The sequence below is a fragment of the Petaurus breviceps genome, unplaced genomic scaffold (assembly GCF_028583685.1).
Source record: "Petaurus breviceps papuanus isolate PSGF00001 unplaced genomic scaffold, PetGlider_PUasm1.0 178, whole genome shotgun sequence".
Taxonomy (NCBI): Eukaryota; Metazoa; Chordata; class Mammalia; order Diprotodontia; family Petauridae; genus Petaurus; species Petaurus breviceps.
This window is the reverse complement of record NW_027185777.1, coordinates 18,653,148-18,678,998: the sequence shown is the minus strand read 5'-3', so window position 1 is coordinate 18,678,998 and position 25,851 is coordinate 18,653,148. Positions and strand designations below refer to the sequence as shown.

Sequence of the window (25,851 nt, the reverse complement as noted above, 5' to 3'; positions counted from 1 at the left end):
CACACACACACACACACACACACACACACACACACACACACACACACTCTCTCTCTCTCTCTCTCTCTCTCTCTCTCTCACAGAAAGACAGCATGGCATAGAGAGAGGGATGGCATCATTAGAAAGACCTGGGTTGAAGTACTGCCTCTCATACTTACAGGTTGAGTGACTGTGGGCAAGTTACATAACTTTTCAGTAACCCAAACAATTAAAACTCTAAATTACAGAGATTCTGAGCTTCATTAATAAGGACAGGGAATTTCTTATACCAATGATATCACTGTCCATGGCAAAACATACATCAACCACTGCCCCTCCCCGCCATAATGGCATAAAAAAAAATTCTTTCCAAATGCTCTCTGCACTGAGAAAATGTGCTTAGTTCAAGAGGACTATTTTGCTCCTCTATGTACTAAATGAACTGTGATAACATATTCCCTTTAATTTTTTAAAAGTGGTGAGCAGGTGACCATGCTACACAGCAACACATGAGAATAAAAAAGGCAGTTTAGTGTTACAATCAAATGACAAACAAATTAATTTAAGACATTTAATACTAAGCATAATGAACAGGTCTACACAGGGATGCACCCTAAGGTGCTGCTTACTTTCTCTCTTCTTCAAAAGGTCATAGAAGGAAGACAGTGTTGTCTACTGAAACATGTACTACTGTTACCAGGGTATCTCTTTCAAACCTTAGGAAAAAGCCCAAGACATCACCCATTTCCAATTAAGGAGATTAGGATGTTTCCCTAAAATTAGGTTAGCATGACATGACTGTAATTAAGTGTTATAAGGAAAATGTGATTTCTTCAATTATCCTGGAGCATGCCCACTAGGGGAATCTGAAAGTGAAGAACTAGGCACTGAATCATTAGCTATGCTCAGAGAAGAGAGTGCTATATTTCAGAAGCGTGGCCAAATCGCAGAAAAGGGTGCCTTAAACTTTTTGACCTCCAGAATCCAAGCCCCTAATCCCTGTGAAAGTTCATACACTCATCTCTCAAGTTCTCCCTCTAGGTGACTGGCACCTATGGTCTGCTTAGGCCACTGTATCTACTGGTAGGACCTAACTAATGCTTCACCCTTACATACCACCTAAACTATCCACCCATGTCATGTTGCTATCACCTGCCCACCATAATCAGAAGTATCATTAACTTTTGCAAACACAGTAGGTCAACTGAGTGCCCTGGAAATTAACTCATGATCTGATTCTTCAGGTGATCTCCCTTCCCTGGTCACCACTCCCCTAGACCGTTATCCTTTACTAGAAGCTTCTTCAAGACAGGAACGACCACTCTCTTTTTAAAATCTGCACATTCAGCACTATGCCTGGCACACAGTAAGTATTTAATAAATATCTTTTCACCCCAAGTTATCATGTTTTCAGTTGCTGCGTTTTTATGTAGACAGTTTTTTTCTCCCTCCATTAGGTGATTAAGTTACATTCTTTGTACTTCTAGCTCCTGAGCTTATATTGTACAATGACTGGGGCACGGCAGTCATTTAATAAAAATACTTATTGATCGAGAAATCTGACACTAGGAGAGCTACAGGAGGCTGAGACAGATGTGAAACCTGAGACCCAAGTTAAATGCAGGCTTTGCCACCCACATAAATACAGCCAAGTTATTCTTCTCTCAGAAACTCAGTTTGTTCAATTGTAGACTGAACTAAGACAACTTACATGGTCCATACCAGAGGTATCCAGTATGGCCTGTACTAGATTAAAATGTAACTGGGAAATATTTAACAAAATAATTATAAATACAAAAAACCCCCCACAGATAATGTTAATGTACAGCTTCCCCAGATAATGAGCCTGTTCTACTGATGAAGACCTATGGCATCAAACTTAAATAGAACTGGGGGGGGGGTCACTAAACTGTATATAAGGAACTACATGGGCTACACATTAAGCTCTAAAATGTGATAACTACCTAAGTTTTATTGTATTTTTATTAAATATTTACCAAAGTCATTTTAATCTGGTTCCAGCCACACACGAGTGTTGTGCCTGCAGTTGGGGTATGTCTGACACCCTTGGTCTACATCACAGGGTTGGGGGGAGAAAAATGCTATATAAAATCTTAAATTTGTAGAGGAATGTAAGTTATTATTATATAATCAAAGAGAATTCAAAGGAAGTCTCAGAATTTCAAGGCTCAAAGAGACATCAGAAATCTAGTCAAAGCCCTGGAGTTATAAATGAAGGTAATGAAGAGTTAAGAAGAAGTTAAAAGACATCTTCAGGCTCCCAGTTAGTGGCTGAGCTCAAAGTCTCCAGGATCCTAATGCTTTGTGTCTGTCTGTTTTCTTGATGATTTTAATTTTTGCATTAGAACACTATCTGAATACACCTTCTGCCCCCCACCCAGTGAAGTCTTCCAATGCAATACAAACGCACAGTCCTCGCCTCACCAACAAGGGAGGCAGATGTATTTCTTCATCTCTTCTACACTGTTGCCTTTATAGTACATACTAGCTTCCGAAGTTCTGCTTACTCCGCTTTGAATCAGTTCATAGAAATCTTCTTTGTTTCCTTTGAACGCCTCAATAGTATTTCACCTTGTGAAACAGCCCATCACATTAATATACCACAGATTTTTAGCCGTTTCCTAGACAATGGGCACTCACTCTATTTCCAGTTCTTTCCTACCACAAAAAGAATAGCTATTAATATCTGGAACATAAAGTACTTTTCTTTTTTCTGTCCTAGGGGGTTGCAGTGAACCTCTACAAAAGGACACAAACATTTAATTTTTGTGTGTGTAATTACAAATTTGTTTCCAGAATAGCTGTTTCACAAATAATATAATCAATTAGTGTGCCTGTCTTTCCAGATTCCCTCCTAAATTGTTTCTTCCATTTTTTCTTTTTACATTTACCAATTTGATGAGTTTGAAGTGAACCATCAGGGCTGTTTTAATCCAGTGCCATTTTCACCAGTTAGGATTAAAAGAGGTGCAAATATACAAGCTATCCCAGAGAGCTGTGAATATACTAGAACTTGTGAATGGAAGCAATAGCTGGATGCTGATATTCGTGAGCTATCTGTCACCCTTCAGGGCAAGAGACCACTTTGTAATCTCTCAATAGCACCACTATGAGGCCTCCTGAACTTTAAAAGGGAAATGTTCAATACTGGTTTTGTGCAAAAGTATAGGGTCATTTTAGTGACACTATAAATCTCACAATATTGTAGTGATGAAATAGACCATATTTTTTGATCTAGGATCAATCTGGACAAGTATTTTCACGATGTTTTGATTTATATCAACAAAAAAACTAGAAACAACTCACACGTCCAATGGCTGAAAAATGGATAAACTATGGAACGTAAACACAGGTGACTAATACTGATGGATATATGGTTTCAACAATGTGAGGAACTCCCTCTACCAAGAGATCTAAACTCAAAATCCTTTTGGGACTTCCCATAATCTATGGAGAGGAAGAATGGTACAATGTAAAGAGCAAAGGATCTGGAATCATTTCGAAAGCCTGGGTTCAAATCTTACCTCTATAACTTACTAGCTGACCTTGGACAAGTCATTCTAGCTCTCTTCGCTTCATTTTTCTCATCTGCACTATTGGTGGTGGGAGAAGGTAGAGGAAATAGACGGTGTCTGATTATTTTATCTTGTTTCTAAATTTCATTCCAACTCTAAATCCATCTTTCTATATCTATTAAGTACAATTCTAAACTCCTAATTCTGCACAGTCTGAGGTCCTTCTTGATCAGGCCATGTCCTACTTCCCTTTCCCACTTCAGTTGCTAATACTCCCCTTTATGTCTACTCTCCCATTCTGGTCCTCTCCTTTTCCACCTCCATGTATTTACTCACTAATCCCAATGGTTTTTTTTTCCTTTTCCTGTCTGCTGAAGTACCTCCTTCCCTTCCAGGTCAAACTCAGACATTATTTCTCTCAGGAAAGCTACCCTGACCTTTCTCCAGCTGAAAGCAATCTCTAATTCTAATTTCACAGAGCATTCTGCCTGCCTCCCTTCTTTTGCTTATAAGTTTCTGTATCATAGTCCTTTTCATACATCTTTTGGAATAGTAGGTTCATTCAGAGCATCATCTACACTGTATCTCTTTGCAATTCCAGTACCTGGCACACGACACCACAATTTTCATTGAATGGAAAGGGGAGGAGGGAAGGAAAGCAATAAGTGTTCATTTATCTAATATGTTCATGGCTGCTGTGCTAAGCACTTCATAAATATTATCTCATTTGATCCTCACAACAATATTGAGGCAGGTTCATATTATGTTCCTCATTTAACTGTTCAGAAAACCGAGGCAGACAGAGATTAACTGATCTGCCCTTGGTCAGACAGCCAGCCAGCAAGTATCTGAGGCCAGAATCAAAGTCAGGTCTTCCTCCCTCCAGGCCTAAGGCTCTACCCACTGTGTCACCTAGCTGCCCAATACAAAGTGTCGAAAACTTATTTTCAAAACAATTCTAGGACTCCTGATTCAGATTCTTCATACTTTCCCTCAGTTTGCTCTGACAGACCTTTACAAAGGGAAAACAATCTCATTTTATATGCCCCAAAGAAATCTTATCAATGAATCTTTTACTTTCATAGGCTGATGTTGAATCTGTTTTAAGAGTATAAACATGTTTATACTAAAAAAAAAAAAAATCCAAAACCTACATATCCATTATTTTAAAAGACAAAGTGTTCATAGTACAGTACTCTTTTGGATATATAGACCTCTGATGGGCTCAGTACAGAACTCCTGGTGTAGAAACTTATAACTTCTATCCTTAGAGAGTTTTCTAGGGGTGGCTAGGTGGCTCAGTGAATAGAGACCCAGCCCCAGAGTCAGGAGGACCTGAGTTCAAACCCGGTCCCAGGAACTTAACACAAAACTAGCTGTGTGACCTTGGGCACTTAACCCCAATTGCCCTCCAAAAAGAAAAAAAAAGTTTTCTTGGGGCAATTAAGAGTTTAAGTGACTTAACCAAGGTCACATAATCAGTATGTGTCAGAGGCATGACCTGGACCCAGATCTTGACTCCAATGCCAGCTCCTCACCCACAACAAACAGCATATAAAATACTTTTTTTCCCCAATCCTTGTAACTGAGAATTTCGGGAAAAAAAAAAAAAGAAAAATCCCCCTCCCCCCAAAATTAGAGTGATCTAACTGATTTGTTACATAGCTTTTTCTGACCTACCAAATACCTGCTGTGGTATTCATAAAATTCCTGTTTCTATGGCACTTTAAGATTTACAAAGTTACTCTCAAAATAAGTTATCTCAACACTAACATTATGGCAGTTTAAAAAAATTTCTTAAATTAGGCAAATCTAAAAGACAAGTACAATCCAACTACCATTTAACTCTGCAAAAAAGAGCTATAAACATACCTTCTTTTCACCCCAGATCTGATTAACTGTGTCTTTTCCTCTTCTAGAGCTTGCATCGTCAATAATGTCATCATGAACCAGACTAGCGGTGTGGATCATTTCTGCAATTAAGGCTATGGTACGCTGACTTGCTTGCATATCACTAATTAATGGAAAGCAATGTCTTTTTAGAATATATTCCATATATTACTACCAAAGCAATCATCTTGTGAAAACATGACACTGTGATCTAAGATAGAATTTTATTTCTCTTATTAAAAAGACTCATCCTAGATTCCCTAAATTGCCTTTTTTTTTTTTTTACTTGGAAGAACCTGTTAAGAAAAAAAAAGACTTGCTTACTTACATTTTTTTAAAAATGGCTACTCTGCTTAGTGGTGGTACCACTGTAGTTTAGCTCCTCTCCCCTAATAAGAAAAAAATGCATCTGAGTAGTGTTAGCATAATTTGTGTCTCAGAAGTCTGCCCATTAACCCGACCCCATGAGTTATTTTTAATGTGTAACAATACATTGTCTAAAAGATGAATCCATGGCAGTTAAGTTTCAAGGGGATAGGGGAAATCAGAATAAATATTAAAGAACAAATGTCAATGAATACAAAATTCTGAGTACTGATTTTCTTGCATGATCTATGTAAAAATAGGAATTCTGCCACTTTAACAGGAAGCATTTCAAAGTACCATAATATTTACCATTATCTTATATAGTCAGTTTTCTTGCTCAATTTCAAGTAAGTGAAATCGATTAGAAAACTACTAGTCAAATTTTCTAACCACAAAATTATTATTTTGACATGCCAACCTCTTCAAAGCTACAAATTAAAGGGTGCTTATAGACTACAAAAGCAAAGTGTTACCATATTCGTAGGGGAGAAAAACAACAAGAATGCTAAATCAATGTCTTTTCTCTAAAACTCCTAATCTGAAGTCATGTGAAGAAACATGGAACATTTGAACTTACTAAGGACTAGAAGTAATAAAAAACTTAAGTTTCCATAAATAAGAATGAAATTTAAAATCATCATAAGGAATTCATAGGAGCTAATCTATATGTAACAAAAAGTGAATAAGCAGCATCTTGTCTATTATATTGCATAGGGACCTTAGGTCAAAAACATCCACTCGGTCCATGTCATTGCCTTTAAGCCAGGAATTCAATGATGAGATCAACAGCCATCTATGTAAGGCAGTGCTTATAATTTATTATTTCATAATAGCTCTCAGTGCTTCCAGATCATATTAGGTCGATCCCAATGGGATGGACATATTATCTGATAAAACCATTTTCTTGGTAGGAAAATGGAGAACCAGTAGGTTGGAGAATTTGTTTTCCTAGGATCCTTCAATGAGCCAGTAACAGACATTATCTTAAGAATCTAAGAAGCTAAAGCTCTTGTGTCTGTTTTCAGTCCACTGGACTATACCTGGTATAATAAGATATTATATTAGGGGGAACTCTATTAGGGGAACACCTGTTCAAATCCCAATTTTGTTATGTGAACCTGAGAAAGTCACTCGATCTTAATGGGACTTGGTTTCCTCATCTGTAAAATGAGGGGGATCAGGAGTTCGTTTTTTTTTTTTTTTTTTAAGCAATTGGGGTTAAGTAACTTGCTCAAGGTTACACGGCCAGTTATTTCTGGGTGTGGTGCTGAGTGTCTGAGCCCGGGATTCGATCTCCAGGTCGTCAACACTGGAGCCGGTGCTCTTACTCGCTGAGCCACCTGGCTGCCCCGGGATCAGGAGTTCTTAACCTGCTTTTTGTCATGGACACTTTTGGTAATGTAGTAAAGTCTATGAATGTACTCTTTTTCAGAAAAATGGTTTTTTTTAAGTGCACAAAATAAAACACACAGGATTACAAAGGAAACCAATCACACTGAAGTACAGTTGCTGTTTCTTTTTAACTTCACAAAGCCCAGGTTAAGAACCCCTGGCCTAGATGATCATCTGAACGATTGAGCTCCAAATCCTCTGATTGTTTCAGCTGAATGCATTGGGAAAGGTGCAGACTTTTCCAGTTGTTTTAAATATCAAAGCTAATTTGCCAGACTATTTTGTTAACTGAATTTGGGTCTAGTAAACAACAAACAGACAGACAGACATACTGCCTACTGGTTAGTAGTCAAACTTACCTTAAAACAACTGTTAAGGTCTCCAGCCTTTCTCATGCATTCACAGGCTGAATGCCACCTCCATTCCCACAAGCTGTGCATGTCAGCAGCCTGGGACTTCCTGGCGGGAAGCAGTAGGGAAGTGGCAGCTCGCCCTGAGACACTGGAAGTCCTCGCACTTTCCCGTTGTTATAGCAGCAACCTCTTACAAGGATGCTCTGAATACTCAGCAGATGCAGACACCTTTTCTAAGGCTGCCTCCCTCCAGGGCCGCCATGTCAAGCGTGGCTTGGTTTCTGAGGCCGGCCCAGTCCAGGGGCTGCTGCAGTTGTCTGAGCGGAAACCGATGGCTATGGACTCTTTCTAAGTTAGAGAGTGGGGTTTTATGTAATGGAAAGAAATGCTAAATTTCAGGTAGTGAAAATAAAAATGTGATTTCTCCCTCCAAGCTCAGAGGCCACCTGAGATCCATCCACAGACCGGGGGTGGGGGGTGTTAATGGGCCTCAGGGTAAGAACCTTGGCCCTGCCGATTCTTCCAGTCCCAAAGCACCTTGGAGCTCTAGAACTCTCTGAAAAGGCTGCTTTAGATGCTTAGTTGTTTCTGTGGAGAATTTCCTCCCCTGTAAGAATACGGAGAGTATGGAAGACCTGACGAGTCATTCAAATCTCAGTGCACCAGATAATACTCTAAGACCATGAACTCCATATCACCAGCTGCTGTGCCTGTGGAGGGAGGCTGTACACGGGTAATGCCCCAACCCAATGAAACCATGGGTTTGGGCAAAATTTTAAAAGATACAATACTGAAGCTGAATGAGGAAAAGTGGCAGCTTGTGGAAAACAGTACTTTCCTGCTACTCTCCCATTTTTATTTACCACTATTTTTTGTAAAAGTCTTTCTAAGAGAGCACCATTATCCTGTGACCTACTTAACACAGTACGTTAAATAAAGCGAGGAGATACTTCAGGGTAAGCAAGAGGAGAGACTTCGTACTTTGACCACTCAAGTGCTAAAAAGATGGTAGCACTCTGGATACTGCTACAACCTCCCACCGCCCCAACAAGACCCCGTACCCTGCAGCCCATTTGCTCCATACACACATGAGACACTGACGAACTTCTGGGGGTCCCACATAGTTCTTGCTCTTAAGGAAATGCTTCACAACCACTATTCTAGCAGCTCTGGGTCCCTCTGCAAGCTCCTGTCCGTAACAGGGCTCCAAATGGCCCCACTTTCCAGAAAGCCTCTTGCTGCTTTAGGTGGCAAGACTTGGAGGGGAAAGTGAAATGTTCTTCCTGACAAAGGTGAGGCAGAAAGGGCTCTTAGCATACCAGGAAGCAAGCCTCAAGGTCATCAAGTCATCCGGATGGTCCTTATCAGTTTAACTTTTCCTACTTTTCTAAGATTTTCTGATGGATCTGGTATGGCCTGACCTCCAGATAGTCCCAGTGTTTAAAACTTTTATAAGAAAAAATAGAAAGGCTACCAAACTAAAGCAGACTCAATTTTAATTTAGTCATTTGACTCTAAGGAACCAACTGGTATTTTCCATTTTAATTCTTCCACAGCCACCTGTATTTTTTTTTGCAAAGATCCATTTGCAAAAAGCTGCAAAAAGACAAGGCAAATTCAAAGAGTGTCTAATCAGAGGGACTCAGTGACGGTGTTTCCTTTTAGTGTCTCTAATTTATTTCAATGGAGCAAAATAATATTAGTTAAAATTCACATGGGCTTTAGATTTGCAAAGCATTATTTCTTTTGGTACTTTTTTTTTTTTAAAGCAATTGGGGTTAAGTAACTTGCTCAAGGTTACATGGCAAGTTATTTCTGGGTATGGTGTTAAGTATCTAAGCTCGGATTCGATCCCCCAGGTCATCCCGACACTGGAGCCAGTGCTCTTACTTGCTGAGCCACCTAGCCACCCCTTGGTACTCTTATAGTAATTTTAAAAATAGGGTCAAAGATCTGGAAAGTCCCTTTTAAAAATATTATTATTAAAACAATAAACTTTGGGAAACAATTATCCCCAAACATTTTTCTTTATTTCATGACTATTTTCTCCTATAGTTTGCTTTTCTTGGGGAATTAATGGCAAGGTACTTCCCAAGTTAGCAGTATACTGATGCTATTTCATTAGTTTACAATAAGTAACCTTTAAAATTATTAAGCTGATCTTCCATCTGTGTAATGATTAAACCAGCACATGTGGCCTGGAGGTTGTATTTCTTGGAGAGGAAATTAAATGTAGCTGCTAAAAAAATGTAGCTCCTACAAGCATTTTTTGCAGCTGCAAGTCTTTCCTGGTCTGCAGATACCAAACTACTGCTGAAAAAGTGGCTGTGCCAGATTAAGAGGAAGGGGCTCATTTCTGGCTCTTCATCCCAATTACCAACAAGCTGCTGGTTTTCAGGGGACCTTATGTCAATTGAGAACCCATTTAACTGAGGAAAAGGTTGCTCCTCAAATGTAGATCATTTGGCATTTACAGATGCCTAGGTCCTAGGCTCCAGGTCAGGAAATATCCATGGGGCTTTAATCTAGAGGACTTCTCAAGCCTCGGAACAAACAGACAAGTAATCATGAGTCACGTGCTCTATTCTAGGCCTTCCATTAGGTATGGAGGAGAACAGATTCCTTACGGAGGATTCATTAATAAGGCATTCTGAGAAACATAACTCACCGGCAATTATTATGATGAACATTGCAAGCTCGGGCCATTAGCACCACAACAATTGGTCGAAAAGCTTTTCCTCTGCCATCAAAGTAGTATTCACACATTTCCTTAAGTTCTGTTGTAGATACCAATAATTCCTGAAACAAAGGGTCTGTTTCACTGCTATGTCCAGGATACACAGATAGCCAAAATAGCAGAAACCTTCCTGGCACTTACTCGCTACATGATTTGGGGTGGGGGGATGGCAGCCAGGGCACCTTTCTCAGCCTCATTCTCCTCTTCTGTAAACTGGGAAAAATCAGCTTGTACAATTTTGTCTACCTTGTAGGCTTGGTGTAGGTAAAATGCTGTATAACTATGTTACCATTTATGATGGTGCAATGGATAGAAGGCAGGCCATGGAGTCAAGTCTCACCTTGTACACAGCCTGGCTGGGTGGCCCCTGGGTTAAGACTGTAAGGACCAGAGAGTGCAGAGCTGCACAGGTAGAAGGCATTCCCTATCAGGAACTCCATGACCAGGGAAATGACAGATCTAGAGTACTCTTATCAAACAAGGAACAGAGTATTTATTTCTTTTACAAGTGTTCATGTTAAATAGTAGTATTTGACTGTAAAAAGCTCTAATGTTCTGTGAATTCAGTCAAATCCCTTGTGAAAGCACAATACTCTCCTAGCCATCCTAAGCTTGGCTCCTGAGGTTGAGCAAGTCATGAAGGGAAGTGGGCAACAAAGACCATCACGGAAAATTCACCAACAAGTATTTAAGTGCTTTCTATATGCAAGGCACTGGGGAGAAAAACAAAAGCAAATTAACCTGGGCTCTCAAAGAACTTAAATTTTATCAGGATAGGCTTCACATAGTGCAGAGCCCTTGAGCTGAGTCAGGATTCTATAAGGCAGAGGTTAGGAAGGAGTGCATTCCAGCCATGAGGGATAGCTTCTAGCAAAGGCATGGAGATGGGAGATGAAGGGACATGTATGGAGAAAAGTAAGAAAGTCAGTAGAGTGCGACTGTAGAGTTCATAGAAAGAAATAATATGAAACAACATTAGAAAGGGGAGCTGGGGCCAGGCTGTGAAGTGCTTGGAAAACAGGAATGTACTTTTTGATCCTACAGGTAACAGGGAGCCACTGGAGTTTACTGAGTAGGAGAGTGACATGATCATACCTGTGCTTTAGGAAAATAACTTTGATAGCTCTGTAGAAAATGGATTGGAGAGGAGAGACTTAAAAGCTGGGAGATGTCTTAGGAGGCTACGGTTTCTCTAAGAAAAGGACATAAAGGCATGATGGGCTAACAGCCATGTGAATAGAAAAGGGGGCAGATACGAGAAACTTTATGGACACAGGAACAAGATTTGGCAAATGACTGAGTGGGTTAAGGCCAAGTAACTATTAGGTTTAGAATCTAGGGGACTAAAAGGATGGTGGTTCACTTTACCCTTAACCTGGAAGAAGGGTGGGTTTGAGAGGAAAAGACAACGTTATGAGACGTGTGATGTAGGTTAGAGCCCACTAAAACAAGAAAGGTTGTGTATGAGAGGATTTACTCCTAGTCACTGATGGCTTGGAGCCCAGAGCCTCCTGCTGTGGATTCAGCAGCAGACTGGTTAAAACTGCACTGAGGCACTGATGCCTAGCTTGGAGGAGGGGAGACAGGGAACTGAAGAGAGCAGGCCGAGCCTAGAGATGGGACAAGTTTGAGGATAAGGGTAGGTATGGCTATGCTGAAGACAAGGCCCACAACTTCCTACTGTGGAGAGGGAGGGATGAAATCCAGCCTCCCCGTCCCACCATTCTGCTCCTCATTGGCTTATCCTCCACCCTTCAGGGTCAGGCCACCAACTTCCATCACACTGCTAATTGCAGATGTATCCACAGCTTTGTTCTGGGCTACCTTTCCTCTCTATAATCCCTCTCTTGGTTATCTCATTAGCTTCTGATGGTATAAATATTATTCCCAGATCTATCTGTTAGCCCTGGTCTCTCTCCTGAGCAACATTATCAACTGTCTAACATCTTGAACTCAATTTCCCATAGACATCTCCAACTCATGTCCAAAAGATAAGTCTTCCTTTCCCCCCAAACCTTCCCCTCTTCTAAATGTCCCTATTACTGCTGGGGTACCACCATCCTTCCAGTTACTCAGGTTAACAGCCTGGTGTCATTTTTACTTCTTGATTCGCCCTCACCTTAAATACCCAATCTAGGGGCAAAGTGAAAGAAAAACAAGACAGTCTGTGATCACGAGGAACTTCTAAATTAATCATTCAACAGGTATTAAGTGCTAAGCACTGAGGTCACAAAGAAAAATCACGAAAAGTCCCTGCCTTCAAAGCACTTACACTCTAATGAGAGCGAGAGCATATAATAATAACAGTTAACTCATAGTGCTTACTATGTGCCAGGCACTTTGCTAAGGGCTTTGCAAATTGTTATCTCATTTAATCCTTATGATAGTCCTGGGAGGGAGGTGCTATTACCATCCTTATTCTATAGAGGAAGAAACAGGTAGGTTGCCTCAGTTTTGCCCAGGTCACACAGCTAGTAAGTGTCTAAGGTCAGATCTGAACTCAGTCTTCTTGACTCCAGATCTGGTGCTCTATTCACTGCACCACCTAGCTGCCCCAATAAATATAACCTACAAGATAAAGACAGAGGAGATGGTGAGTAGCCTTAGAGGGGATGATGGCTCTAGGAGCTAGGACAGACAAAACTAACAGACAGAACACAAGTAAGTGTGAAGTCTAAAGTTAAAGCATTCACTTTAAGTACAGTAAGAATTAAGAAAAAGGACATAGCAGTGTAAGCTGGAATACTAAGAAGTCTCATGGGAGGATTTCATTTTGAGCTTTCCTTAAAGGATGAGTAATATTTAGATAAGAAGAAGGGGGAAAGACAAAATATCCCAGGTGGGGAGAACAGTGAACAAAGGGACAGAGAAAGAACTGGACACTGTTTGTGAGGGGGCCTGTAGACAGTGGGGCTGGATCAGATGTTTCATGTTGTGAGGTCAGATCACGGAGGGCTTTGGAAGGCAGTCCACAGTACCTTTCACTGTGATGCTCTATAATATTTATTTCTGAGAAAAATTATCTTAAAAGAAAAAAAAACTAACCTGCTAATAAGACAATTGATAATCTCTACTATTCCAATGAACCCACGTTGCTGTCTCAATTTATTTTTACAATTTATTTTATACTACCATCTTACCTTTTTAATGTCTTCATATAAATCAGTGAGGTCTCTCCGACCAAGCTTAAAAGGGTCTGTGTATTTCTCACCACTCTGTGTTTTACTATAGCAGTCCACCGCCTTTGTTGTGTGATGAAACCTGAGGAAAGCAGTGATGGAAACAAGAAGAAACAAGGCTCTAGGTCATTCATGATGAGGGCATTATTTTTCAGTGAAACAAAACTAAAGTCATGATATGCACATGCAAATTAAAAGAAACAAAGAAGGTCATTATAAATCTAGAAAACTTAATATCCTAACGTCATAGGATACAGACTCATCATATTGAAGGTAAGGCCTCACATTTACCTATCTGAAAAAAAAAGGGATTAAGATCTAATACGTTTCCAAAAACAGAAGCTTCAATCTTTATTTCTATAGAGTAACTTCCAGTTACTCAGAATCAAAACATAAAATTTTGAGGTTGCAACATAGGGCAAATGGATATACATAAAGATAACCCAGAGGCACTATAAAATTCTAAGTGCTTTTGAAAGCTTAAACCATGAAACTGTTTAGTAGTTTTATATCAAGTATATTTTATGGTGCCTCCATTCTAATGGGTAATCCATGTAGGGCAAGGGTTAAGGCACCCAGCCCAGCAGAACTTCTGGAACATTCCCCAGGCTTTCAGGAAGATGCCTCTCCTATCATTCCCATTCCTTCACTTTCTCCAGCTCACAAACAAAATAGTCAACTGAACTAATGGTCTACTGGATGACCAGGACATTGGGAAACTAATATGTACTTTTTAGCACAAAAAAAATGGACATCAAGAACTTTCCAACCTCCCTCATATATGGTGATTCTTAATTAAACAGAACATTCCAATTAACCAGAAATGCCTATTTCCATGTTATTTTGAATAGATTGTTTATACTACTCAACAATTTTAGGAGCCCAATGTTTAAAGGGATTACAAAACTTACCGTGATATACTGTGCCTATTTGGACAGGATAATAAACACCTCACCAGACTGAAATTAGGCATCTAGAAAAGAAAAAACAAGATGAAGGAAAAAATGCTAACACTGAAACGCTATAATTCTTATTAAATAAAAACTCTTCCTTCTAGGTTCCCTCATTTATTCTGACTGTAAACGTTAAGTAAAATGATAAATCTGCAATGAATTTCTTCCTATTTAAATTAGATTCAGTCCCATAACAATAAACTTTAGTGAACTGCTTATGTGATACTACACAATAATTTGTAACTTAAAAAGGAATAAGGCTGAAAAATTTTTAGTCTATAAATTAGATGAATTATCGATGTATTGAGGGAGTTTTCACATGAGGAGCTCTCCACACTAATAAAATTTAAAAAATATATTTTAATGGCAGATCCCATTTTTGCATACGGACTACATTTTTAACTCTCTTGCCCATAAGTAATTTTTTAAACTTAAAAAAAAAAAAGCATAGATAATAGGTTTCTTGAGTGGGGTACATCACTATCATCATCACTAACCCAGTGGAAGGCACCCTGGATTTGAAATCAAAGGGCCTGATTTTAATCCTGATTCTCTGTGACTTTCACCAAGCAATTTTTCTTCTAGCTCTAAATCTATGATCCTATGAATATCTAATATCTGACTGCCTTCTATGTACCCAGATTCTATGGTGTCTCTCTCCTACATCATCTCTAAGACCCACCCAACCAACAAATAAAGGCTGAGGCTATGATTTGTCTTGTTCTCCTTCATTTATAAGGATTTACACTTTGATAGAGAAGCTAGGCAAAGCACTTTATCTTCATAAACCCATACTGGTTTTTAAATGACGTATCCCAAAATGATTTATCCCACACTCTACCTGGATCTGAAAAAAACTATTGATTTACAACTATTCATTTTCTCCTGTTGCCTACAAAGCCCATGACAGTTTTCCTATTACCAAATGTAGAAAAATGCTCTATCAATGGCAAAGAAAGGTATTAAAACTAATTCAGATGAACTTCTCAATAAATTGGAAGCACAATTCCCGAGACAGCACAGGCCACATCATGCTTGTACCGGAACAGATATTAGTAAGATACCGGAATAATTGAAAAACATAAGCTCAAACACCAGCTCTGCTTCATACTCACTACCTGGGAGACCTCAGTGAGGCAGGTCACTTCACCCCTGGACATTAGTATGCTCATGTGTGTGATGGAGAGGTTGGAGTGGGACAAAGCCCACTTTAAGTGCTGTGAGAATCAAGATAAACAGGCCTGGAGTAAAAGCATTTAGACACATGGGAAGTAGACAAAGAAGTATCTGTTAGAATAGGATTTGGGAAGACTGGAAAAAAAAAAAGCATTAGTTATAATGATAGAGAAGGGAAATTTGCATAGGTACTTGTTATGAAAAGTGCAGGCTCAGCACTTTATTCAGATGCACAGTGCTGACACACAGCAGGTGCCTAATAAATGTTTACAGACTGATGTCCCAAACATCCCAGGTAATAAGACTAGAAGACATCCTCTTCTATATAGAAGGACATATTTGAGTCATTTACTTTCAACAAGATTTTTAAAACCACCTTAAACATTACAAATACAACTTATATTCTCAGAATACTGTCCAATACCTAAGCGAGTCAATCTTGACTCTTCTCACCCCATTAGACTCCACATTTCATCACTTGACAACTAGTTAAATTTGAAGAAGTTCGTTACCAAAAGACTAGCCATCAGGTGATCACTTTTTTTGGGGGAAAGGGAGGACAGGGGCTGTATTAGCAATTCAAAGTACAATACAGTGGAAAGAATACTGGACTTGGAGCCAGGAAGCCCCGGGTTTGAATTCTGACTCAATGACTCAATACTTTGTGATCCTGGGCAAGTCACAACCTGCCTAAACCTGTTTGTCCCCCTGTAAAATGGGGATAATAACACCTACCTCAGAAAGGTAACTGTAGAGTTCAAATGAAACAATGGATGTAAAGTGCTATATAAATATGAGCTACTATTATTGCTAAACTGCTCACAATGATAAAACCTAGGCTCCTAGAAGCATTAAAGTACTGCAACAATAGTTCCAAACAACACCTGAAAAGAGGTCAAAGGTGGCATATCATTCTTGGATGATCTCTACTTTATTCCTCATTCTCCATCCCTTCACCTGACATTAAAATTAATGCAACAACCTCATTCTTTCTCTTTTTTTAAAAAAGCAATCGGGGTTAAGTAACTTGCCCGAGGTTACATGGCCAGTTTTTTTTGTGTGGCTGTTAAGTATCTGAGGCCTGAACCAATCCTCCCAACTCTGGGGCCATCGATTTCACTCACAGCACCACCTAGCCGCCCCAACAACCTCATTCTTAACTGTTCTCCATGGCTCTACTGAAACTAGGGCCAGTATTCCTTAGGAAAGGGACTACAGTTTCCTACACTGAGGGATCGAAGGGCTTGGAATATGATATTCCAGAGGTCAAAGGAGCTGGGATTAAAACCAAGAGTCACCTACTCAGCAAAACTGAGTATCATGTTTCAGGGGAAAATATGGTTATTCAGTGGAATAGAGGACTTTCAAGCATTCTTGCTGAAAAAACCAGAGTTGAATAGAAAATCTGACATTCAGACACAAGAAGCAAGAGAAGCATGAGAAGGTAAACAGGGAAAAGAAATCATAAGGAACTTATCAAAGTTGAACTATTAACATTCCTACATGGAAAAACAATAATTGTAACTTATGAAACTTTTCTCAGTAATTGAAAGGAATAGAAATATATATGTCTATATATGAGGGTATATGGTCATATGAATACATATCTGAATGTGTGTATATATGTTTACAGGTATACATAGATAGAGGGCACAGGACCAATTTAACAGGAAGGGATGATATTTAAAAGGTGAAATTAAGAGGTGAGGGAGGAATATAATGAGAGGAGATGGGGAGAGACAGATTGGGGTAAACTATCTCATACAGAAGAGGTAAGGGAAAATGGTTACAATGGAGGGGAAGAATAGGAAGGCAAAAGGGAATGGGTCAACCTTATTCCCATTGAATTTGGCTTGAGGAGGGAATGAAATACACACTAAATTGGGTATCTCACCCTCAAGGAGAGTAGGGGGGGGAAGGGGATGAAGGAGGGATGATGGGAAGGAGGGCAGGCTGGGGGGGAGGGAAGTTGGAAGCATCCACTTTTGAAAAGGGAAGGGATCAAAGTAGAGAACAGAACAAGTGGGAGGTGGGATAGGAGGGAGGGAAATATAGTCTTTTACAATATATCTACTATGTTATTGTTTTGCATTAGCCACAGATGTACAACCTATACTGAACTGCTTATCTTCCCAGTAAGGGTGGGTGACAAGGAAGGAAGGGAATGAATTTAGAATTCAAAGTTTTAAAATCAAATATTCAAATATATATATGTGTGTACATATATATATATACTATTATTAATACTATTTTACATGTAATTGGGAAATAATATATATAAGCACTGGGGCATAGAGATCCACTGGAAAAGTCAAAAGAGGTATAGGAGAAAATATGGGAGAGAGCAGATTGGAGGAGGGGATATCCTGTGGGACTGCTATTTTGGGGCGGTGGGTAGGGGAAAAAGAGGGAGAAAATTTGTAACTCAAAATCTGGCGGAAACAAATGATGTAAATCAGAAGTTAAAGCATTTGAAAAAAATAATCTAGTAAGAGGTGATAAGAGCTTGAAGGGTAGCTATGTGAGTAAAGGGAAGGGATCAGATATGAAAAATACTGAGAAGGTAGAAATGGCACTCAAAACACTCCTGCTGAAGTCAATGCATGTGAGTCTTGCCCATCCAACCACATTGCTAGCTTCTCTATACCAGAGTTTTTCCTTGTGTTTCACAATTCCTCCACATTGGTGGCAGCTGAGTGGGCTGATAGAGTGAACATCTTGATTCAAGTGACTTGGTTTCCTCACCTATGAGATGGGAAATTGGAACTTGATAATTCTCCAAGATCTATTTCTGCTCTATTGCTAGTTTCCTAAGAGCTTTCTAGCTCTATTTCTCCTTGAGTATTGAACCTTGGGGGTTCTTTCTCTTCCCTTTCTCTCCGCCCAGTCCCACCCACAGAGCCATGAAAATACAAATTCTTCCCTCTCTTCCCCACCTAGATCTTAATCTCGGTTACCTAGGTTACTCCCTAGACCCCAGGTCACCACCCTCACCCTATCCCAGGGGAGCCAGATTAGGAAGAGGGAATAAAGGAACCGGGAAGAGTTAAAGATGAATTTAAATTTCTAACCCAGATTAACTGCTCTTATCTACATTTCTGCCCCAGCACTTCATTCTACCCCCCCTTCTGAGACCCCAGCCCTCCTCCACTCTCAACACCACCCTATGGGCACAGGTCTGCCTCAGTACACTGTTCTCCCACCGTAGCCCCCCAGGTCCCCACTCTGCCCCCCCTTTACCCCTCCCCTGCCTCCACCACACATACACACACACACACTCACGCTGACCGCCCCCATGCCCATTCCTCGAGGCAGACAGAACTCAGTGCCCCCGGGGCGTGCGGCCTCGCACGCCCTCCAGAGCGCACACGTGCCGGCTCCGGGCTCCCCATTCATTCCGCTGTCATTGGCGCCGTGACCTCTGCGCGCCCGGCGCCTTCTCCCGCCCGCCCTCTACCTTCCTCGCAGCCCCACTCACCTGACCCCAGGAGCCGGTTGCGGGGCGGGCGGCGGCCAGCCATCCCTGGCCTTCGGGCAGGCTCCGCAGGGCGCCGAGCCCGGGACTCCCCGAGGCCGCTCTCCACGAGCAGCAGCGCCGCCAGCGCCAACCCAACGAGGCCATGATCCCGCTATGCAAGTAAGGCAGCCGGCTCCTCCCCAGCACCCTCCCCTCCCCCACCCCGCGGGGACCCGGAGCCGGAAATCTGGTACAAGAAGCGCTTCCGCCCACACCCTTTTCTCCTCACTGCCCCTCCTTCCCCGGAGATCCCGGCCGAGAACGAGGCTGATGCGGAGCCCAAGCTGCGCACGCACACGGACCCTCCAGGTGGTCTCTAGGCAGGAGGCGAAGGTCCGAGGAGAAATAGTGGAGGGGGCGGTGGCCTGAACGCGCACTCCGCCCCCGGCCCTACCCCGCCCCGCCCCTTGCCTCGAGGCGCTGTAGGCACTGGTCGCCTGGGGTTCTCCCTTCCGGGAGATGGTCCCTTTGCCAGCCTTCCCGGGGTGTTGAGGCCCGGGGCGACCCATGGAGAGAGGAGCGAGGCCGTGGACGGCGGGGCGCGCGCTGCTGGCCGTGCTCCTCTGCTGCCGCGCGGCCTGCGCCTTCCTGGAGGAGCCCCCCGCCCCGGGGCAGAGGCCCGGTCTCGGGAGCCTCTATAGCAATGGGTCCGGCTCAGGCTTTTGCGAACGGAAAACGGGACTGGGCAGCTCGCTCGGGCCTTGGAGCCTGTCTTCAGAAAGCCTCGTAGGTACAGGCGGGATCTGCTGGCTGCCAGGGTCCGAGAACCTAGCAGACTCGGGACGCCGGGTGGTGGCCGTGAGCAGCTCGGGCGGAACGTGACCTGTGTATGCACACGTACACACATACACGCAGACAACACTCGTGCACACACATTCACACCCATATGCACACCCTCGTGCGCACACACGCACAGAAGCTAAGGACTTGTGAGTTCATCTCGGTGGTGACTTCTTGGTGTGGAAACCTCCACCAACTGGCTACAGTTTAACAGTCTTGAAGTTTTAGGAAGTCACCCGTAGTGAAAGAATAGCCCTGATTTTGGAGTCCTGTATCCTGGAGGCCTCGAAGCCCCAGGCTGGCGTCCAGCCCCAGGCCCTTAGTGGCTGTGTGAGTCTGGACGGGCCTGTGCCAGGCACACGCACACGCACACGCATAGAGAGGCCGGGGGTGACTAGCCACATGTCTACACGCGTATCCACTTACAAACAAACGTTTATATGTGTGCACACATGCTCCAGGCTGGAACTGAGGGTGTGTTCACAGCTGAAGCCTTACAGAGGCCCCTGGGCCCCTGAGAGATTAGGGACCGGCTGGGGGCGCCCGGGGGTGTGTGTCAGACAGTGCCGGTGTGAGAGTGTGGCTACCCCACGGCTGAGATATGCTGCTGGAAGGGCCCTCGGAGGCCATCCGAGAGGAGCGCCTCACTGTATTTACAGAATAGGGGGGACGCGCCCTCCAGGGCCGCCCAGAAATCGCAGCACCCACAGCTTGTCCGTCATGTGACTGCCCAGCTGCACAGGGGAGCTGTGCTCATTACATCGCAGGGGGACCCAGAAAACTAACCCCGTTAACATAAACTATTTCCCGAGTTTTGCATACATCTTGATGGTGGCCAACTCAGAAGCACACAGCCTACTGGCAGGTTACAGTCAGTTCCCCATGGGGATACTTGCTTCATTTTGTTCTTCTAAGTAGATTAGATGTTTATCACCAATTGTAAATTATTACATGGGTGGAGACTGGTTGGGTATTCTAGGCACGTTTTAAACCTTGTAACCTGCCTTTTTAAATAGGCACCCAAGAATTCATCTCCTTAGGGAACTTGTGATGTGGAAACTCCTTCTACTAGTCCACACCTGGTTGTAATTTAAAGTCTTAGAAAGTTTCCTATGACACTAAGTAAAATGACTTGCCCAGGATCACTCAGCTAGTATGTTAGAAACAGGACTTCAGACTCCTAATGTTCCAACTGCAACACACTGCCTCTCACAGCATATATCCTGATACATATGTGTATATTTTTGATATATATATGTCATGCATACATATCTATACACACATACATATATACACATATACATATACCCAGTTTTAACACTTAAAATTTTTTTTGAGTTCCAAATTCTCTTGCACCCACACTGAGAATGTATAGCATATATATGACATATTTAGCATATATATGCAAAGCATTTATAACGAATTCAACATGTTCACTTTCAAAACTGTACTACTTATTTGTATTTCCTTTTTAAACTTCCGTATGTGTGCAGTCACACAAAATATATTTCTATATTAGTTTGTGAAAGAAAACACCAAAAATAAAACCCTAACAATAATAATGTTTAAAAAGTATTCTTTGATCTACATTTAGACTCCATCAGTTCTTTTTCTGGAGATGGAGAGAATTTTTCATCCTAAGCCTTTCAGAATTGTTTTGGATCATTGTAATGCTGAGAATAGCAAAGTCATTCACAGGGGAACATATACTAATATGTTTTCAGAAGTATTACTTCATGACCAACATTACTTCAATGATCAACATTCCAAGATCTCTTTTTGGTAATTGTCTTGCCAAGCAAATGATTTTTTTTAATGGAAAAAGGAGTTAATATATTACCCATTTAAAATGTCAGCTGTAAAACCTGAGTATTTCACAAGCTTCTAGATGTGGCCAGTCAGGAGGCTGAACATCATTTTCTTTGAATAATTACACCACTAGTGTTGGGTTTATAGAGCATGCAAAGATCCATGGAGAGGAAAAGGGTTTCTTTGTAATGAACATTAAAAAAAAGATGGGACAGCCAGTCATTTTTTAAAATTCCGAATTTATTAAGAAAAAATATTTCCATATAAGAACTAAAACATACAGGATTTTTTCATATGAAAATGAGAATCTATCACCTACAACTTTTAAAAAAGCATATGTAACAAATTCAACATGCTCACTTTCAAAACTGTACTACTCATTTGTGTTTCCTTTCTAAACTTCCTCATGTTGTTGCTGAGCGTTTAAAAAACAATGCTTTAATGACCCTTTTCTCTTTTCCTTTTTTTTCTGACATTAATTCTCCTGCCCTTCTCCTATCCCAAATGAAAAAAGAAAAATACATTTTCTTAACAAATAAGCATAGTCAAAGTAAGTCCACTAATTTTCAGGTTCCAAAAAATGTATGTTTCATGCTACTTCTTGAATCCATCCTCTGTCAGGAGGTGGGTATCATGCTCCATCATTAGTCTCTAGAATCATGATTGGTCATTGAATTGATCAGAGTGCTCCAGTCTTCCTTTACAGAGTTGTTACTATAATTATTCTCCTGGTTCTGTTCACTTCACTCTATCAGTTCATACAAATCTTGGCAGATCCTCTGAAGTAATTCTATTATCCATTTTTCATGGTGCAGTAATTTTCCATTACATTCATGTACCATGATTTGTTCAACCATTCTACAGTTGTTGGGCACCCCCATGTTTATAGTTCTTTACTACAATGGAATAGCTGATATAAACATTTTTGTCCCTAAGTATACTTTTTTCTTTTTTTTTCTTCATTAGGCTTTAGGACTAGTGGTGGCATTGTGGGATCTAAGGGTATGCACAATTGAATGACTTTGGGCTTAGTTAAAAATTGCTTTTTACACTAACTGGACTAATTTAATTCACAGCTCCACCAATAATAGCATATCAGTGTACCTCTTTTTCCACAGCCTTGCCAACTGCCATTTTTCTTTTTGTCAATAAGATAGCTATGGGGTAGAAGCTCAGAGTTGTTGTGATCTGCGCTTATCATATTGATTGTGATTTGGAGGAGTTTTTAAAAAAATATGGTTGATAGTTAGAAATTCTTCCTTTGAGAACTTCCTGTTCATATCTTTGGACTCTTATTTGGAGATGGTTTTTATTATATATTTGCATCAGTTCCTTATGATGGATATGAGGTATTTATTTTTTTAAAAAATTACCTATAAATATGTTTTCCCAGTTAACTGTTAACCTTCTAATATTAACTATTGATTTTGTTTGTGTTAAAACTTTGCAATTTTATTTAATCAAAACTGTTAGGCTTATCTTCTGTGATCCTCTCGGCCCCTTCTTTGGTCCTCCTATCCACAGGTTATCTTCTTTCTTTTCTGATTTTCTCTTAATAATGTGATCTTTTTCTGTGGCTAGGTGGCCCAGTGAATAGAGCACTGGCCCTGAAGTCAAGAGGACCTGAGTTCAAATCTGGCCTCAGACATGACACTTACTAGCTGCATGACCTTGGGCAAGTCACTTAACCCCAATTGCCCTGCCCTCTCCCCTCCAAAAAAGCTTAAAAAATATTGATCTTTTATATTTCATAAAACCATTTGGAGCTTATATATAGTATGAAGTGTTGGTCTAAACCTAATATCTGCCAGGCTGTTTTCCCATTTTCCTGGTAGTTTTTGTTGAATTGTGAGTCCTTATCCTAGTAGTTATGATCTTTGAGTTTATGGAACGCTATATTACTGTTTGTTAGCTTCAGTAAGTTGTGTACCTAATCTCTTCCACTGATCAACTTCTGTTTTATAGCCAGCACCAAATAATTTTGAAAACTGTTTTGCAATAGAATTCGAGAACTGGTACTTCCAGGATCTCTTCTTATTTTTTTTTTTAATTATTTCCCTTGAGAATATTGACTTCAGATAAATTTTTAAAACTTTTTTCCAGATCACAAAAATAATTCTTTGGTAATTTGGTTTATACCACTTTGAATAAACACATTTATTTCAGTAGCATTGTCATTCTTATTGTATCACTGGTCACCCCTGAGTCATTAATATTGCTCTATTTATTTGGGTCTGTCTTTATTTCTCTAAAATGTTTTCTAGTCATATATATATATATATTTTTTAAAGCAATTGGGGTTAAGTAACTTGCTCAAGGTTACATGGCCAGTTATTTCTGAGTGTGGTGCTAAGTATCTGAGTCTGGATTTGATCCCAGGACATGCTGACTCTGGGGCCAGTGCTATTACTCACTCACCTGGCTACCCCAAAGCAATTGGGGTTAAGTAACTTGCTCAAGGTTACAGGGCCAGGTGTTTTTGGGTGGGTGCTAAATGTCTGAGCTTGGATTCGATCCCAGGTCATCCCGACTCTGGGGCTGGTGCTCTTACTCACTGTAGTCATATTTATAATAGTTCCTTTGTATGTGTTGGCATGTAGACTCTTAAAATATTTTATATGTTCTATAGTTATTTTGAATGGAATTTCTCTATCTCTTCTCCCTGGGTTTCTTTGGTAATATATATCACACATGTATATATTATGCATAAATATATATGTGACAATTTGTGTGGATTTAATAAACTACTTTGCTGAAATTAATATTTTAGTTGACTCTCTAGGATTCTCTCTATAGACCATTATATCATCTGCAAAAGGCAATAATTTTGACTTCTCTTTACTTATACTTATTCCTTTGATTTCTTTTTCTTTTCTTACTGTTATAGCTAGAATTTCTAGAATTGTTAGATAATAGTGTTGATAATGGATGTCCTTGCTTTAACCTCCTCCTATTAGAAAGGTTTGTAGTTTATTTTCATTATATGTAATGTTGGTATAGATTTTAGTTACATACTGTTTAAGCAAAAGTCCATTTATTTTCATGCTTTTTGGTGTTTTTAATAGCAGTAGGTTTGCATTTTGTCAAAAGCTTTTTTTATGTATTGACATAATCATGTGATTTTGATTGCTTTTACTATTTATATGATTATGTTTATAGTTTTCCTACTACTGGGCTGAATTTGAATTCCTTGTATAAATTCAGCCTTTTTGTAATGTACAATCTTTTGATTGTTGCTATAGCTTCTTAGCTAGTATTCACTAGGGATATTGGTCTCTGGTTTTCTTTCTCTGATTTGTCTCTGCTTAGTTGTCTAAACCATATTTACATAACAGAAATAATTTAGTAGGATAATGATTTAAAAATTTTTTTTGTTCTTTATTAATTTGTTTACTTTTAGTTTACAAGATTTATTTCCACAATTCCTTGAGTTTCAAATTTTCTCTTTCTCCCCCACTCCCCTCCCCATGGCGGCATACAATCAAGTATAGTATCTGCAAATACTTTCACATTAGACATTAGGCAGGTTAAATAGAAGTATTGTAACAGATGGAATGAACAATGGGAAAGGGGAAACAAAACCAAACAAGAAAAAGTAAAAGAGCAGGTAGTTTGCTTCACTCTGGGTTCAGACTCAGTTCTTTCTCTGGATGTAGACATCTCTTTCCATCATGAGTCTTTTGGGGTTGATTTATAACCCTGGATTGCTGAGAAGAGTCCAGTCTATCAAAGTTGGTCGTCACACATACGTTGTGTCTGTAATTGTGTACAAATTTCTCCTGGCTCTACTCTTCTCACTCAATATCAGTTCATATAAGCCTTTCCAGGTAAATATGAAGTTCATCTGCTCCTCATTTCTTATAGCACAATAGTATTCCATAACATGCATATACCACAACTTGTTCAGCCATTCCCCAATTGATGGGCACCCCCTTAATTTCCAATTCTTTGCCACCACAAAAAGAGCTGCAATAAATATTTTTGTACATATGGGTCTTCCTCCCACTTCTATGATCTCTTTGGGATACAACCCTAGAAGTGATATTGCTGGGTCAAAGCATATGAAATTATTTATAGCCTTTTGGGCATAATTCCAGATTGCTCTCCAGAATGGTTGGATCAGTTCCTAACTCCACCAGCAATGCATTAGTGTTCCAATTTGTCCACGTCCTCTCCAGCATTTG

At 40.4% G+C, this 25,851-nt stretch overlaps 2 protein-coding genes across 10 annotated transcripts in view; one reads left to right on the top strand and one right to left on the bottom strand.

The window, feature by feature from the left end:
- PDSS1 (decaprenyl diphosphate synthase subunit 1) overlaps positions 1 to 19,252 on the bottom strand; it is a 38,958-nt gene extending 19,706 nt beyond the window's left edge. The window contains exons 1-5 of one of the 2 annotated variants that reach the window (XM_069086365.1): positions 19,040 to 19,252; positions 14,344 to 14,405; positions 13,394 to 13,514; positions 10,185 to 10,315; positions 5,388 to 5,529 (exon numbers count right to left, since the gene is read on the bottom strand). In XM_069086365.1, coding sequence (XP_068942466.1) covers positions 5,388 to 5,529; positions 10,185 to 10,315; positions 13,394 to 13,514; positions 14,344 to 14,405; positions 19,040 to 19,183 — 600 coding nt within the window. In that variant the 5' untranslated portion in view covers positions 19,184 to 19,252. Of the gene's footprint in view, positions 1 to 5,387; positions 5,530 to 10,184; positions 10,316 to 13,393; positions 13,515 to 14,343; positions 14,406 to 18,843; positions 18,973 to 19,039 lie in introns of those variants that run through there. The other variant, XM_069086366.1, reaches the window with a different exon arrangement.
- An 18-nt stretch (positions 19,253 to 19,270) lies between these two features.
- Positions 19,271 to 25,851, top strand: part of LOC138159957 (protein adenylyltransferase SelO-like) — a 105,955-nt gene continuing 99,374 nt past the window's right edge. For 7 of the 8 annotated variants that reach the window (XR_011168025.1, XR_011168024.1, XM_069086342.1 and 4 more), the window contains exon 1: positions 19,271 to 19,808. Coding sequence is in view for 6 of the 8 variants with exons in the window: in XM_069086342.1 (XP_068942443.1) it covers positions 19,586 to 19,808 (223 nt within the window). In the remaining 2 variants the exon portion in view is untranslated. Of the gene's footprint in view, positions 21,641 to 25,851 lie in introns of all 8 variants that reach the window. The other variant, XM_069086341.1, reaches the window with a different exon arrangement.